The sequence below is a fragment of the Molossus molossus genome, unplaced genomic scaffold (genome assembly GCF_014108415.1).
Source record: "Molossus molossus isolate mMolMol1 unplaced genomic scaffold, mMolMol1.p scaffold_m16_p_8, whole genome shotgun sequence".
NCBI classification, from domain to species: domain Eukaryota; kingdom Metazoa; phylum Chordata; class Mammalia; order Chiroptera; family Molossidae; genus Molossus; species Molossus molossus.
This window is the reverse complement of record NW_023425402.1, coordinates 30,918,073-30,937,075: the sequence shown is the minus strand read 5'-3', so window position 1 is coordinate 30,937,075 and position 19,003 is coordinate 30,918,073. Positions and strand designations below refer to the sequence as shown.

The 19,003-nt window shown below is 33.9% G+C and overlaps 1 protein-coding gene across 1 annotated transcript in view; it reads left to right on the top strand.

Annotated features, from left to right (window-relative positions):
* The window catches only part of EYS (eyes shut homolog), a 1,629,530-nt gene that overhangs the window by 581,692 nt on the left and 1,028,835 nt on the right, over positions 1 to 19,003 (top strand). The window contains 1 exon segment of the mRNA XM_036248740.1: positions 2,658 to 2,779. Within this exon segment, the coding sequence (XP_036104633.1) occupies positions 2,658 to 2,779 (122 nt within the window).

The following is a 19,003-nucleotide window of genomic DNA, read 5'->3' as shown; positions in this document are numbered from 1 at the left end:
GGAAATCTACATTCAGAAAAATGATTCTGATTCCAGTAAGCAATCGATAAATAAAAATACTTGAATTCTGAGTTATTTCTAGTTAATATTCATGTCTACACCGTTCAACATTTATAGTTTTTGTAATGTTTAACATTAGGAAAAAAATCTATTTCTTTCATACTTTTGTTTTCTTTTTATACAAATTCCATCTTATCTGAGTTCACTGGTGTAGTACCTGACACTTTAATGATAATTATAAAATTAAATTGATGATAATTTATACTAATTATTAAATCATCAAGAACACCAAAAATTATTAACATTTAAGGAATATATGACTATAATGGAAAAGTAATTTAATTGGCTTTTTAATCACTAAATTTATTTTAAATTATTACCAAGTTGTCAAAATAAAAAACAGCAGTAAATTTATGTGTTTTGTCTTTACAGAAATGTTTCATACCTCTTAGAAAGTGAATTTTCAGAACATAATTAAAGGGTAACTCACCTTGTCCCACAGATTTCACATATGTTATCCACCCTGCTCTGCCCTAATGCCCATCACTAAATTGGGTAGTTATCCCCCACTCACCACAGCACATGCTTGACTTGCCTATTGTAGAATCGCTTCCGTTTTTAATAGCAGATTCATGAAACAAAAAATAATCATTACACTCAATGTAAGTCCCCTTTCATTGCTTACTAAAGAGAACAAAAAAAAAACAAACAAAAAAGACAAAAACAATCCAGGAAATCTTTGGGAATGTCAAAATGCTCACTGAGAAAGTTAACAATGTAAAGTAACAATGCATGAAAAATATCTTCTAAAATTCAGCAAACTGTGGGTACGATTAATGAGGATTTTGAGTGGAGAATTAACATGTGTCAGGAATAAAGTTCAGTGTTGATAATATGGTGGCTCTCATCCCTCTGCCCTTCAGCTGCTCACGGGCATAGAAACCCATTTGGCCCTGTTAAAGCAAAGCAGAACACTCAGCGGCAAATTGCATACATTTGAATTATTGTGACCTAAATGTACATACATGGAACATGCATGTTTGTTTTTCTCTGGTTAGTGTAATATTTGTAACAAATTTGTTATCCACCTCTAGCAAGCACGTAGAATCCTTTTGCAATCTGTTTTGAGTACTAAGTGCAGCTTTTACATTATTTTTTCTATCATATTCATTCTTTTACATTTGTTCAACAAACATGTATTAAGTATCTGTGGGGTGCGAGAACTGCTCAAGATGCTGCAATGTATTAAACTAAACACATTCTCTGCCTGGCTGGTGTGGCTCACTTGTTGAGCATTGACCCATGCACCGAGAGGTTGCTGGTTCAATTCCTGGTCAGGACACATGCCCAGATTGTGGGCCCAATCCCCAGTGAAGGGCATGCAGGAGGCGGCCAGTCAATCTTCTTTATCATCCATGTTTCTATCCCTCACTCCCTCTCCCTTCCTCTCTGTCTAAAATCAATAAAGAAAAAAAATTTAACTAAACACATTCCCTAATCTTAGGGACCTTGTTCACTGCATGTATGTATGTATGTATATAACTATGTAGATGTCTTAGCCCTATTCACAAATAAAGAAACTGTGCTGGCATAATGTAGTACAGTTCTGTCCAGTAGAGTGTAATGAGACCCCTGTGTGATTTAAATTTTTTAGCAGCCACATTAAAAAGAAATTAAAGGAAATGTGTGAAGTTAATTTTAAAGTGTTTTGTTTAACTCTTTATAACTATTACCATTACAGTGTGTAAGTAATACAATTATTAGTGAAATACTGTATGTTTTTTTTTTTTTTTGCATACTAAATCTTTAAAATCTAATCTATGTTTTATACTTAAGGCACATCTCAATTGGAGCCAATCACTTACCGATACTGTATAGCAACATGTGGCTAGTGGCTACTGTATTAAACAGGGAAGAACAAGATAACAGCTAACATTGATTTTAATATTTTTCATAGTGTTAAATCTAGAGTCTTTACATGCAGGAGCCCAAACTCTATTGTTTTGACAAAGAACAGCATTCTTCAAAGATATTTTAATATATAAGTTATTACCCACAGTAATTTGAGGGGTTTTATTTGTTTGTTTGCCCAATCTTGGGAAAACAACATTTTACCTTTAGAACTTTAATATTGTTATAGGCCATTTCTATACTTTAGAAAAATAATATAGAAAGTTTTATTATTTTAATCAACCAACATTATTGAACATACCTAGGTTAATTATTTGTAAGTAATGCCACAAAGCTGACAGAAGGTTCATTTGTTGTAGTTATATCTTCAAACTTGTGAGCTATTGCCGAGTTGCTTTTTAGTTTAGTTTAAATCGCAACAATCATATTGCTAATACAATATTTTTATATTAAGACATTTAACAAAGTTAATAGTTCTGACTGTGAACATAAGTCACAAATATTTTCATATTTTATATAGATTTTATTGATATACTGCAAATTTTTATTGAATTACATACTAATGGATACTGTTTACACAGTTTTTAAACTGTGGTAAAAGAAACTTGAGAGAAATATCGACATTCTATAAAAATTGTAAAAGGTATAAACTGACCAAGAGATCAAAATAGCCAGTAGTATCTGGATTTTAGGCTTAATAGTAAAAAATACCTAAAGGTTGTATAATTTTTATATGATTCCCTTAGAGCTGCCTGTGTGCATGCCTGTCTGGTTGGGAACGGCATTTTTGTGAACAAAATTCCAATGACTGCAAAATGAATCCTTGTGAGAACAATTCTACCTGTACTGACCTTTACAATAGCTATCGGTGAGTAATATATTTATTGTTTTCTTCATGAAATTACTTGGAGTGCTCAATATCCTTAGTTTTCATTCAGACATTGTGTTCACTTTACATACATTTAATTAAAACAATTATTCCAAGATGAAGAACTGTTTTCTGAAATGATAATGTCACATTCATTTGAAATTTATATATACCAAAGTCCAAATGTCAAGTCAAAACAGGAATAAACATATTCAGACAGAACAAAATAGTGGTTACCAGAGGCAGGGGGTTGGGGACATTGGAAAGATGTTGTGTACGGATACAAACTTGCAAGCCATAGATAAATGAGTCCTGGAGATCTAATGTACAATATAGTAAACAGAGACAACAATATTGTATTATAATCATCCAACTGGTTAAAGGACTAGATCCTAATTATTTTTTAATGTTTATTTATTTACTTTAGTTACAGATGTTTCTCCTTTTCCCCACATTGACACCCTCCTCCCAATCCTGCCCCCTCTCCAGCATTATTGTCTGGGTTCTTGTTTACACATATATGCATATAAGTTCTGTGGTTTATCTCTTCCCTTCCCCCATGTCTACCTCTTCTGAGGTTTCTCAGTCTGCACCCCACTTCCATGTCTCTGGGTCTATTTTGTTCCTCAGCTTGTTTTGTTCATTATATTCCACAAATAAGTGAGATCATGTGGTATTTGTCTTTCTCTGCTTGGCTTATTTCACTTAGCATAATACTCTCGTGGTCCCTCTATGTTGTTTCAAAGGATAAGAGATCTTTCTTTCTTACAGCTGCATAGTATTCTATTGTGTATATGTACCACAGCTTTTTTATGGACTCATCTATTGATGGACACTTGGGCTGTTTCCAGATCTTAGGTATTGTAAATAGTGCTGCTATGAACATGGGGGTACACATATTCTTTCTGATTGGTGTTTCAGGCTTCTTAGAGTATATTCCTAGAAGTGGGATCACTGGATCAAATGCCAATTCAATTTTTAATTTTTTGAGGTAACACCATATTGTTTTCCACAGTGGCTGCACCAATCTGCATTCCCACCAGCAGTGTAGTAGAGTCCCCTTTTCTCCACACCTTCGCCAACACTTTTTATTCAATGATTTGTGGATGGCGGCCATTCTGACTGGTGTGAGGTGATACCTTATAGTCGTTTTAATTTGCACTTCTCATGATTAGTGATGTGGAGCATTTTTTTACATGTCTCTTGGCCATTTGTGTGTCCTGTTTGGAGAGGTGTCTATTTAGGTCCTCTGCCCATTTTTTAAGTGGGTTCTCTGCCTTCTTTTTGTTGAGTTGTATGAGTACTCTATATATTTTGGAAATTAGCTCCTTATCTGATATATCATTGGCAATTATACTCTCCCATATAGTGGGTACCCTTTCCATTTTGATGGTTGTTTCTTTTGCTGTGCAGAAGTTTTTTAGTTTGATGTAGTCCCATGTGTTCAATAGGTCCTAATTATTCTTACCACACAAAATAAATTACTATTATTATGTGACATGATAGAGTTGCTAACTATCCTACAATGGCAAGTATGTTACAGTATATAAATGTATCAAATACACATGAACAACTTAAATGTATGCATATTTAAACATTAAATATATTTCAAACAATAAACATTTTAATTTAGAAATGCAGTTTCCAGATGTGGCACATGTGACAAATGCTTTTACTTCTTTAAAACATGTCTTTCCAAGCAAGACACCTCCACCGAAGATGAGATCAATGTGGAGCAATTAGGCATGTTAACAGAGCTAGAATTCAGAGCCATGATCTTGAGGAAGCTGAACAGCATGAGTAAGGATATAGAGACACTGAAAATAAGCCAAATGGAAATTAAAAACCAACAAGAAGAGATAAAAAATGACATATTCGAAATGAAAAACACATTGGAAGGTTTAAAAAGCAGAGTAGGAGAAGCTGAGGACCGGATCAGTGAATTAGAAGACAGGGTAGAAAAAATCAAACAATCAGAAAAACAAAAGGAAAAAACTATTAAAAAAGAGGAAGACAGCTTAAGAGAACTATGGGACAACTGGAAACGTAATAATATTTGCATCATAGGAGTCCCCGAAGAAGAAGAAAATGAACAAGGGATAGAGAATATATTCAAAAAAATAGTGAGAGAAAACTTCCTTAATTTGGTGAAGGAAGAAGGCATTCAAGTTCAAGAAGCACAGAGAGTCCCAAGTAAGAAGAACCCAAACAGGCCCACACCAAGACACATAGTAATTAAAATGCCAAAAATTAAAGACAAAGAGAGAATCCTAAAAGCAGCAAGAGATAAGCAACAGGTTACCTACAAAGGGAACCCCATAAGGCTCTCAGCTGACTTCTCCCAAGAAACACTACAGGCCAGAAGAGAATGGCATGAAGTAATCAAAGTCATGAAAAACAAGAATCTGAATCCAAGACTACTCTACCCAGCTAGGCTATCATTCAAAATAGAAGATCAAATAAAGAGCTTCCCAGAAAAAAAAGGCTAAGGGAATACATTAGCACCAAACCAGCACTGCAAGAAATGTTAAAAGGACTGCTGTAATTAGCAGTAGAAATGGGAAGAAAAATAGAACCACACTAAACAAAAATGACAATAAATAAGTACATATCAATAATCACCTTAAACGTAAATGGATTGAATGCTCCCATAAAGAGACACAGAGTAGCTGATTGGATAAGAAAGCATGACTCATCTATATGTTGTTTACAAGAGACCCACCTCTCAACAAAAGACTCACATAGGTTGAAAGTGAAGGGATGGAAAAAAATTTTCCAAGCAAATGGAAAGCAAAAAAAAGCTGGGGTAGCAATTCTCATATCTGATCAAATAGATTTCAAAATGAAGACCATAACTAGAGACAAAGACGGCCACTACATAATATTGAAAGGATCTATCCAACAGGAAGATATAACCTTGATAAACATATATGCACCCAATATAGGAGCACCAAAATATATTAAAAATCTTCTGGAGGACTTCCAAGGAGAAATCGACAACACTACAATCATAGCAGGGGACTTCAACACCCCGTTGACAGCACTGGATAGATCCTCTAGGCAAAAAATTAGCAAGGAAACAGAGACTCTAAATGAAGCACTAGACCAAATGGATTTAATAGATATCTACAGAGAATGACACCCCAAAACTACAGAATACACATTCTTCTCAAGTGCACATGGGACATTCTCAAAGATAGACCACATGATAGGACACAAACTAAATCTCTACAAGTTCAAGAAGATTGAAATCATATCAAGCATCTTCTCAGATTACAATGGCATGAAACTAGAAATCAATTGCAAGAAGAACATGCAAAGACATTTCAACACATGGAGGCTAAATAGCATGTTATTAAACAATGAATGGGTCACCAAGGAGATCAAGGAAGAAATTAAAAACTTCCTGGAAACCAATGAAAATGAACACACAACAACACAAAATCTATGAGATGCAGTGAAAACAGTTCTGAGAGGGAAGTTCATAGCACTACAGGCCTACCTCAAAAAACAAGAAAAATTTCTAATTGACTGTCTAACTTCACAACTTAAAGAATTAGAAAGCAAACAAAAAGAAAACCCCAGAGCAAGTAGAAGGAAGGAAATAGTAAAGATCAGAGCAGAAATAAATGACATAGAGACCAAAAAAACAATTCAAAGGATCAATGAAACAAAGAGCTGGTTTTTCGAAAAGATAAACAAGATTGATGGACCCTTAGCTAGACTCACCAAGAAACAAAGAGAGAGAACCCAAATACACAAATTCAGAAATGAAAGAGGAGAAGTAACAACCAACACCACAGAAATACAAAAGATCGTTAACAACTACTATGAACAACTATATGGCAACAAATTCGACAATCTAAGCGAAATGGACAAATTTCTAGAAACACACAGTCTCCCAAAACTATTCCCGGAAGAGATAGAAAACTTGAACAGACCAATAACAACTAAGGAAATTGAAGAGGTAATCAAGACTCTCCCAGCAAACAAAAGCCCAGGCCCAGATGGTTTCACGGGGGAGTTTTACCGAACATTCAAAAAAGAACTAACACCCATTCTCCTCAAACTCTTTCACAAAATTCAAGAAGAAGGAAGACTTCCAAACACGTTCTATGAGGCCAGCATAATTCTAATTCCAAAACCAGAAAAAGACACTACAAAGAAAGAAAACTACAGGCCAATATCCCTGATGAACATAGACGCCAAAATCCTGAACAAAATATTAGCAAATCGGATCCAGAAATACATCAAAAAAATTATTCACCATGACCAAGTGGGATTCATTCCAGGGATGCAAAGCTGGTAAAATATTCGCAAATCAATAAACGTGATACACCACATAAACAAAATGAAGAATAAAAACCACATGATCATATCAATAGATGCTGAAAAAGCATTCGACAAAATCCAGCATCCATTTCTGATAAAAACGCTCAGCATGTAGGAATAGAGGGATCATATCTCGACATAATAAAGGCCATATATGAAAGACCTACCGCCAACATCATACTCAATGGACAGAAACTAAAAACATTTCCATTAAGAACAGGCACAAGACAGGGATGTCCACTTTCACCACTATTATTTAACATTGTACTGGAAGTCTTAGCCACAGCAATCAGACATGAAGAAAAAATAAAAGGGATCCAAACTGGAAAGGAGGAAGTGAAACTGTCATTATTTGCAGATGACATGATATTGTACATAGAAAACCCTAAAGACTCCATCAAAAATCTATTAGACTTAATAAATGAATTTGGCAAAGTGGCAGGATACAAAATTAATGTCAAGAAATCGACGGCATTCTTGTACACCAATGATTGACTCACAGAAAGAGAAACTAAAAAAACAATCCCATTTACCATCGCTCCAAAAAAATTACGATACCTAGGAATAAACTTAACCAAAGAAGTAAAGGACCTATTTGCAGAAAACTACAGGTCATTGAAAAAAGAAATAGAGGAAGATATAAAAAAGTGGAAACACATACCCTGTTCATGGATTGGAAGAATTAACATCATTAAAATGTCCATACTACCCAAAGCAATCTATAGATTTAATGCAATCCCCATCAAAATACCAACGACATATTTCATAGAACTAGAACAAATACTTCAAAAGTTCATATGGAACCAAAAAAGACCCCGAATAGCCACAGCAATCTTGAAAAAGAAGAACAAAGTAGGTGGGATCACAATACCAGATATCAGGTTATACTACAAAGCGACTGTAACCAAAACAGCCTGGTACTGGAACAAGAACAGGCATATAGACCAGTGGAACAGAACTGAAAACCCAGAAATGGACCCAGGGCAATACGCTCAATTAATATTTGACAAAGGTGGCAAGAGCATACAGTGGAGTAAAGACAGCCTCTTTAATAAATGGTGTTGGGAAAATTGGACAGCTACATGCAAAAAAATGAAACTAGACCATCAACTTACACCATACACAAAAATAAACTCAAAATGGATAAAAGACTTAAATGTGACCCGTGAATCCGTAAAAATTCTAGAAGAAAATGTAGGCAACAAAATTTCGGACATCATACGGAGCAGAATTTTCACTGATACATCACCTAAGGCAACAGAAATAAAGGAGAAAATGAACACATGGGACTACATCAAACTAAAAAGCTTCTGCACAGCAAAAGAAACAATCATCAAAATGGAAAGGCAACCCACTGTATGGGAGAACATCATTGCCAATGATGTATCAGATAAGGGGTTAATTTCCAATATATATAGAGTGCTCATACAACTCCACAAAAGGAAGACAAAGAACCCAATTAAAAAATGGGCAGAGGAGCTGAATAGACACCTCTCCAAACAGGACATACAAATGGCCAAGAGACATATGAAGAAATGCTCAACATCACTAATCATCAGAGAGATGCAAATTAAAACAACAATGAGGTATCACCTCACACCTGTCAGAATGGCCGCCATCAACAAATCATCAAACAACAAGTGTTGGCGTGGGTGTGGAGAGAAGGGGACTCTAATACACTGCTGGTGGGAATGCAGACTGGTGCAGCCACTATGGAAATCAATATGGTGCTACCTCAAAAAATTAAAAATTGAACTTCCATTTGACCCAGTGATCCCACTGCTGGGAATATACCCTAAGAAACCTGAAACACCAATCAGGAAGAATATATGTACCCCCATGTTCATAGCAGCACTATTTACAATAGCTAAAATCTGGAAACAGCCCAAGTGTCCACCAGTAGACGAATGGATAAAAAAGCTGTGGTACATATACACAATGGAGTACTATGCAGCGGTAAGAAAGAAAGATCTCTTATCCTTTGAGACCACATGGAGGGACCTGGAAAGTATTATCCTAAGTGAAAGAAGCCAAGCAGAAAAAGACAAATACCACATGATCTCACTTATATACAGAATATAATGAACATAACAGTCTGAGGAATACAGTAGACCCAGACACATGGAAGTAGGGCACAGACTGACATCCCTCAGAAGAGGGGATGGGGGGTGGGGGGGGTGGGAAGAGATAAACCACAGAACTTATATGCATGTATGCATGACCAATGGACATGGACAACTAAGCCGGGGACAGGGTGGAGGGGGGGTGGGGTGGGGGGTGCCAATGGGGTAAAAAGGTAAAATGTCTGTACCAAAAAATAAATAAAAATTCATTAAAAAAAAAAAAATAAAACATGTCTTTCCATCTCAGCTTGTCTTGGACCATTCCATCATGCTGAGTGCCACAATAGGACTCCTTAGTGTGTCCATTGAATTTAAACGTTCAATTTGTAATGTAGAGATTATTATGAGTTGGGATTAGTTTAGTCAAGTTATTGATACATTTTACAACACAGAGTATCCCACATTTCCATAATCAAATTATATTAGCTTGGTCTTAGATGAGAAGTTTAAAGAAACTCCAAATTGAAATTCTGAGCAGCTATTGATATTTCAAGTGCTTAATAACTAGATATATATTAATTAACTTATTCTTTGACTTGTTTGGTATACATAAGGTTTCTCAAGGGGATGAAAAACCGTGTATTACAACCAGAAATTGGTTTTTTCTTGTCACAGAAGCAGATTAATTGAATGCAAATATACTTAGATGGTTATTTATCAAGGACAAATCAAAATAATTTCAGACTGTCCTCCAAAATCACTCACACTTTCTTTTGTCTTATGATAACCATTCAGAATTCTGGATCATTTGAAGCACATAAGAGTTTTTTAAATAAATTTTTCTTACTTTTGTTGACTAAAATAGAATATAAAACCCATACTAGTCATTATTGTCAGTTTATTTCATTAAATGATAATTCTGAAGTAGCTGGTAATAGTTAGATTTATATTTTAGTGATAGGAAGAACACATAAATAATCTTGGTAATATGAAAAACTCACAATGCTAATAGTTGATATAGTTTAAAATACACAAAAACCCAGAGCTAGTTTTGTGTGATATTGATATACTGATATATCACAAGTTAGTATTAACTGCTTGTCTATGATGTTGCAGAAAGAATCAAATGTTGTCGGGCTGGGAAAAAAAGATCTGTAGATATCTATGTTTATTTTATTTTCCCTAAATAATTTCATTAATTGTGACCTATACATAGAATATGAATTTTCCAGTTTTTTCAAAGATGCTGATATATATTTTTTAACATTCAGCTTTCTTAATTACTAAAAATAAAAAAAAAATTATTTGAGAATGCATTTTTTTTCATTCAGCTTTCTTAATTACTAAAAATATTAATTGTTCAATTTCACACTGTCAATTACCTCCAGACAAACATCAGAAGGAACACAACTTTAGTGGAACAAATTGGGTTTATAACACATTGTCCAGAGGGAGAACACACATGGTATAAATCCATGGAGCATCTCAGTAGAAGGGTGCTGGAAAGGACTTAGAGGTTTAAGTTTGTGACATGCAATTTGAGGGAGGGTTTAAAAAAGTGGGATCTTGGTTTAGATCAGCTATTGTCAGGAAGTGAAAAGAACTCTATGATTGGGTTCATCATACAGCTTATCTGGAAGACAATAAAACTAGATAGAAGACTAGACAGAGGTTAAAGCCATCATTTTTAGAGAGGCAGCAATCATTTGTACCAGACATTGTTGGGGAGTGTTTGTGGTATAGATAATGTTCATGTTTTTGTGAAAAGTAGGCTTGTTTTTGTTATGATTTTTCAGGGATGCAGAGTAGCCTTGTCTCATTTTGATGTTCTGTGAAATTGAACAGAACACCAACCTCTAGCTGTGAATCTAGCTTTTAGTACTGGATAGGTCCTGGATGGCCTAATGCTAGTTGCTGTTCTTTCCCAAAATACAGTATCATACATATGTTTAAAAAAATAAATGTGTGTGCATGTGTTTATGTGTAATATGTCACTAATGATTATCCACCTATTTGTTCCAAATATGTTATTCTCATAATGCATATCAAACAGAATGAGAGGACTAAAATTTAATTTAATGTATTATCTAACATGACAGATAAAAATATTGCTATTTTCTATACAGATCTTAAAGATATAAAACAAGCAACAAAATCTGTAAGACAATTAAAATACACTTATTTTAATATTCATGACAAATAATCAGTCTTTCTAGATAACTCTGACATCATTAATTATGAACTGTTACTGACTTAAATTAATAAAGATGTCAGAAGACTTTGCCACTTAAATTAATACAAACTCTCTTAGTTATTTTATTGTTTCTCAGAATTTTGACAGATTATTGGTTTTATTTTCAGAAAATTAAATATTGCATTTTTTATTAAAATTAAACTAGAAGTCTAGCTGAAATAGGCTTTCTGATTGTGTTTCTTCTTTGCGATTTTAAAGATAATGCATTAATATAAATGCTATATATTTTTTAAAATTTTTTCTTTATAGATTTTTTTTTTTTTTTTTTATCTTCACCTGAGGACATTTTCTCAGTTTTTGTTCAGATAGAGTGGGAGGAAGAGAGAGGGAGAGAAACATCGATGTGGAAGGGACATATCAAGTGGTTGCCACCCGCACAACCCAACCAGGGCCCGGGACAAACTACAGCCGAGGTACATGCCCTTAGCGGGAACCGAACCTGGGTCTCTCTGGACCGCAGGCTGATGCTCTAACCACTGAACCAAACCGGCAAGGGCTCTTTATTGATTTTTAGAGATAGAGGAAGGGAGAGGGAGAGAGAGATAGAAACATCGATGAGAGAGAACATCAATTGGCCGCTTTCTGCATGCCCTCCACTGGGGATCCAGCCCACAACCTGGGCATGTGCCCTGACCAGGAATCAAACCGTTGACCTCCGGGTGCATGGGTTGACGCTCAACCACTGAGTCACACCAGCCGGGCATAAATGCTATATTAATATTGGCTTTACTAGATTAAAAAGAGAGAAGTCACTAAATATATTATTAATGAGATGAGCTTAATTTATATATTACATGTGTTATATATAAATATGATGACTCAATATTTAAAAATTTCCTTACCAAATTATTTTCTTTATAATAACTATTAAGACATAATTTATATACTGTATAAAATTACATTTAAAGATCAAAATTCTAGATATTTCATATAGATATAATCATGCAATATATGGTCTTTTGTGACTGTCTTATTTAATGTTTTCAAGGTTTATGTTGCAGCAAGTATTAATACTTTATTTTTTATTAGTTTTTTTTTTTTCTTTTCTCTTTTGGTACGTGCCCCTAGCAGGAACCGAACTGGGGACTCCCCAGTCCGCAGGCCTAAGCTCCAACCGTTGAGCCAAACCAGCCAGGGCAATACTTTATTATTATTTTTTATGACCAAATAATATTACATTATATGATTATAATACATTTGTTTGTTCTTCAGTTTATAGACCTTTAGGTTGTTCCTACTTACTTATTTTTATGAATAATGTTGCTATAAATATTCCTGCACAGGTGTGTATGGACATACATTTATCGTTCTTCCATGTATATCAATAGTAGGGAAATTGCTGGATCATATGGTAACTCTACATTTCAGGAAATTCTGAACTCTTTTCCAAAGTGGATGCACTATTTTAAAATCTCACCAGCAATGTATAAAGATGCTAATTTCTCCACACCCTGGTCAGTACTCATTGATGTGTCTTTTTATTGTAGCTGTCCTATTTTGTGTGAAGTGGTATCTCGTGGTATGTTTGATTTCCCGCTCCCTGAGGACTACTGATGTTAACCATCATTCTATGTGCCATATTGAAATGTGCTTGTTCACTATCTGTATATTTGCTTTAAAGACATATCTCTGCAAATTTTGCCCAACCGGAAATTGGATTATTTGTGTTTTAATTATTGAGTTGTAAGAATTTCTTTATATATTTTTTTGAATACAGGTGGCTTATAAGATATTGTTTACAAATATTGTCTTATATTCTGTCGGTTAACTTCTCACTTTATTGATGGTGTCCTTTGAAGCACAATTTTAATAATAATGAAGATCAATTAATCTATGTTATATATTTTTTTGTCACTACTGCTTTTGATGTCATATCAAACAAACTGTTGCCTAATCCAAGGTTAAAAAGATTTATCTTTATATTTTCGTCTAAGACTTTTTTCTCATATTTGGCATAATTTCTTTAGGTTACTTAATTTTTTGTTTATGGCATGAGATACGGCTCCGACTTCATTTATTTATATATAGATATCCTTTGTCCCTGCATGATTTCCTAAAATGATTTTTTGTTCATATTAAATTTTCTTAGTGCCCTTTCTTAAAATCATTTGAATAAAAATGTAAGAGTTTTTTTCTGGACTCTCAATTCTATCCCATTGATCTATGAATATCCTTATTTCAGGGTCACTCTCTTTTATTGTAGCTTTTAGTAATTTTGAAATTAGGGAATATGCCTTTAACTTTTTATTTTCAATTTTTAGATTGTTTTGGCTCCACTGAGACCCTTGCATTTCTATATGAATTTTAATATAAGCTTGTTCATTTTTGCAAAAAGAAGGTAACTTGGATTGTAATAGGGAGTGTATTGAATCTGGAGGTTGATTTGGAAAATATTCCCATATTAATAATAATGAGTCTTTTAATACATAATCACAGAATGTCTTTCTGTTTATTTATGACCACTTTAATATTTTTAACCATGTTTTGGAGTTTTTCATATAGGAGTATTGCATTTTTGTTAAATTTATTCTTAAGAATTCGACTCATTTTGATGTTAATTGTAAATGGAATTGTTTTATTTGTGTCATTTAAATTTTTTTCCCTAATATATAGAAATATCATTGATTTTTGTACACTGCAATTGTGATTAACTCATTTATTAGTTCTAATAATATTTTTGGATTCATTGGGATATTCTTTTTATAGTAAATTTATTGATGTGACATTGATTAATTAAGTTGTATAGGTTTCAAGTTCACAATTTTATACTGCATTTCTGTATATTACATTGTGTGTTTATCACCCAAAGTCAAATCTCCTTCCATCACCATATATTTGACCCCCTTTACCCTTTACCACTTCCTCTCACACGCCTTCCCCTCTGGTAATCACCATACTGTTATCTGTGTGTATAAGTTTTTGTTTTGTTTGTGTGTTCATTTGTTGTTTTCAATTTTATATCCCATATATGACTTATTTTTCTTAGCAAGATATTCTCAAGATCCACCCATGTTGCAAATAGCAGTATTTTATCTTGTTTATGGCTGAATAGTATTCTACTGTATATATTTACATCTTCTTTATTCAATTCTCTATTGAAGAACACTTCAGTTGTTTCCATGTCTTGGTTACTGTGAATAATGCTGCAATGAACATAGTGGTACATATAATTTTATGAGTAATGTTTTCAAATTTTGAGGGTAGATACCCAAAAGAGGAGTTACTGAGTCATATGGTAACTCTATTCTTAAAATTTGGTGGAACCTTCATACTACTTTTTATAGTAGCTGTACCAGGTTACATCCCCACCGTCTGTGAATGAGGGTTCTTTTTTCTCCACTGTTGTTACTTATCTTTTTGATGATAACCATTTTAACAGTCATGAGGTAGTATCGCATTGTAGTTTTGATTTGCATTTTTCTGACAGTGACTTTTAGCATATTTTCATAAATCTGTTAGTCATTCGTATATTTTCTTAAGAGAAGTGTCTGTTCAGGTCCTCTGCCCATTTTTAATTGGGTTGTTTGTTTTTGGTTGTTGTTGAGTTGTATGTATTCTTTATAAATTTTTGGATATTGACCCCTTATCACTGGTGTTTATAAATATTTTCTCCCATTCCATTGGTTGCTTTTCTGTTTTGTTGATAGTTTCTTTTGCTGTGCAGAAGCATTTTAGTTTGCTATAGTCTCATTCATGTGTTTTTGTTTTTGCTTCCTTTGAATTTGAGGTCAAATTCAGAAAATTCGAAGACCAAGTTTAGAACCTATGTTTTTTTTTTAATAAATTATTTATTGTTTCAGGTCTTATATTTAGATCTTTGATCCATTTTCAGTTAATTTTTGTGTATGGGGACAAATAGCAGTCTAGTTCTATTCTTCTGTATGTGTTTTTTCAATTTTTTCAGCACTGTTTATTAAAGATACTTTCTTTTCTTCATTGCATGTTTAGGCTCCTTTGTTGCAGATTATTTGCCCATATAAATATACGTTTATTTCTGGGTTTTCAATTCTGTTATATTAGTCTATCTCTTTTTCTGCCAATACCACTCTCTTTTGATTATTTTCACTTTGTAGTATAATTTGAAGTCAAGTAGTGTTATAACCAGCAGCTCTTCTTCTTCTTCTTCTTCTTCTTCTCCTTCTTCTTCTTCTTCTTCTTCTTCTTCTTCTTCTTCTTCTTCTTCTTCTTCTTCTTCTTTCTCTCCTCCTCCTCCTCCTCCTCCTCCTCCTCCTCCTCCTCTCCTCCTCCTCTTCCTCCTCCTCCTCCTTCTCCTCCTCCTCCTCAGGATTGCTTTAGCGATTTGAGGTCTTTTGTGGTTCCATATAAATTCTGATGATTTTATTTTTCTATTTCTTTTAAAAATGCCATTGGGATTTTTGTGGGTATTGCATTAAATGTATATGTTGCTTTGGGTAATATGGCCATTTTAACTACACTGAGTCCCCCAATCCATGCACACAGACTATTTTTCTATTTCTTTGTGCCTTCTTCAATTTCCTTTTAAAAAATGTCTTATAGTTTTCAGTGTGTAACTTCTTCACCTCCTTTGTTAAGTTTATTCCTAGGTATTTTATTCTTTTTGTTACAACTGCAAAGGGACTATTTTTTTGAAATTTCATTGTTAGTATATAGAAACGCAATGCATGTTTGTTTTTTTCATTTATTTTTTTCTTTATTGATTTTAGAGATAGAGGAAGGGAGAGGGAGAGAAAGATAGAAACATTGATGAGAGAGAACATCGATTGGCTGCCTACTCCATGCCCCCCACTGAGGATCGGGCCTACAACCTGGGCATGTGCCCTGACCGAGAATAGGACTGGCGGCCTCTTGGTGCATGGGTCAACGTTCAACCACTGAAGCACACCAGCCTGGACTGCAATGCATTTTTGTATGTTTATTGTATATCCTGAAACTTTATTTGTTTATTGTTTTTAATAGTTTTTTGGTGAATACTTTAAGGTTTTCTATATAAAGAACCATGTTGTCAACGAACAGTGACAGTTTTTCTTCTTTATTCCCAATTTGGATGCCTTTTATTCTTTCTCTTGCCTGATTGCTCTGGTAAGAATCTCCAGAACTATGTTGAGTAAGAGTGGACAGCCTTGTCTTGCTCCTGATCTCAGAGGAAAAGCTTTCAGTCCTGACCACTGAATATGATGCTAGCAGAAAGTTTGTCATATATGGCCTTCATTATGCTGGGTTATTTTTCTTTAATACCCATTTTAATAATAAATAGAGGTTGTATTTGTCTAATGCTTTTCTACATTTATTGATATGATCACTTAATTTCAGTCCTTTATTTTGTTAATGATTGATTTGTGTATGCTGAACTATCCCTTGGCACTGTTATGAATCCCACTTGATTGTGATGCACTATTTTTTTAATGTATTATTTTATTCAATTTGCTAGCATTTTGTTAAGGATTTTTGCATTCATAGTCAAAATGCAAAGATGTCAGTCTGTAATTTTTTTCTATTATCCTTGCCATGTTTTAATATCAGGGTAATATTGGCTTCATAAAATGTTTTAGCATGTAATGCTTCTTCTTCAATTCTTGGGAAAAGTTTGATAAGGAGTGGTATTAAATCTTCTTTGAATATTTGGTAGAATTCACTAGTGAGGCCATCTAGTCCTGGACTTTTACTTTTTGGGAGGTTTTTTATGGTTGTTTCATTTTCCCAAATGTTGGTTGGTCTATTTAAATTTTCCAGTTATTTGTGATTTAGTCTAGGAAAGATATATTTTTTAGAACTTATTCATTTCTTCTAGGTTATTGTATTTGGTGGCATATTTATTGTATTTGATTTAATATCTCTTATCAAGTAACTCTAATATCAAGGCTGCCTCTGGAACAGTTCCTATTTACCGCATTTATTTCTGTGTGTGGGCTATAATTTTCTGTTTATTATATGACATTTTTTAATGAACACTTGACCTTTCAAATAATATAATGTGGCAAATCAGGACATCAGAACTGGCTACTTTCCAGTTGTTACTGGTTTGCTTTTTGCTGTTTTTTTTTTTTTGTTGTTGTTGTTGTTTTTGCTATTGTTCATTTAGTGATTATTCTAAAATAGTTTTATAAATTATGTGTTTTTGTCACATGTGACTATTGTAACCTTTGCTTGGCTACCTTTGCTGACAGCTAATGATTTAACAGATCTTTTCTTAATTTCTTTTAACAATTAAGTCTCCAGCTTCCACTGAGGGAATCAGTATGTCTGTGTTGAGGAATGCAATGCAGTCAACACTCAGCCAGACAAATTATAACTTTGTCTTACTCTTCTCTTCCTACTTACCCAGAGACTCATGAACAGTCAGATAATGTCTTTCCAGGTCTTTCTTAGGCCTGTGATTAAACTTTATGTTGTATTGCCTTCTAGTTTCCCAGAAATATGTTTAGTTTTTCAAAGACCTCTATGAACATCTTATCCCCAATTTTTACCTTTAAGTATATTGGTTGGCCTCTTGTTGGCCACAACTGGAATCATCGCCTCAAGCAACTGCAAGGTTAAGCAATTGTCACTAATTGTTGTTAATAAATACTCATAGGGATTTTGAATAGAGTTTGGTTTGAGTTAGGTCAAATAAAGTCAATTCTTGAGAATGGAACTTTTCAGAGAGCTGCCAGACCAATGAAATAGTGCCATTCCCAGGGAAGAACCTTTTGTGTGAACTCTAAACCTGGACTGCCCCTCAGTGCCTGCTAGATTACTGGTTTCACAGATGTCATTATTGCAGTGTTGTGGTTTACAAGACTATTACAGAGCTAGAGAGAGGGAGATGGGAATACAAAAAGTTGAACCACCACAAAACTGTCCATGCATATAAGATTCGGACATTTTTTTTCTTGAAAAAAATCTTCTCATATTTTTACAAGATTTAACTTATTTCCAGAGTTTTGAATACGTTGGTTTTGACTATGTTCGCCAGTGTTCTTATCTTTAAAATGGAAAAGTAGATTTTTAGAAACCCTTTCTTTGCCATGACTGAAGTGACTATACCAAATTATATTTTATATTACTTGTAAGAGATGGAAGAAGAGAGAGAGCCAGAGTGGGCAAGAATAAGAGGGAGAGAAAGCTTGGATTCCAGAGTCAAAATGTCTAGACATAGGACATAAAGTTTGATTATATCCCTAATTTTCCAGTTTTCTTATCTAAAAAGTAGCCATAATAATAAATATGTCTAAAAGAGTTATGGTAATAATTAAATAAAATTCTATACACAAAGTATTTAGCTCTTTTTTGATATATTGTAAACTCTATCACTAGTTTTTATTTTATTTTTATAAATTAAAATTTTTAATTATAGTTGACATTCAAGGTTTTTTTTGGTTTTGTTTTTGTTTTTTGTATTAGTTTTAGGCATATACATAGTGGTTAGACATTTCTATACTTTACTTTTCAATTTTTTAAAAATTGGTTTTAGAGAGGGAAAGGGAGAGGGAGATGAGAGAGAGAGAGAGAGATATCAATGTGAGAGAAAAACATCCATCAGTTGTCTCCCGCACGGTCCCCAGATGGGAATCGAACCTGCAACCTGGGTGTGTGCTCTGACTGGGACTCAAACCA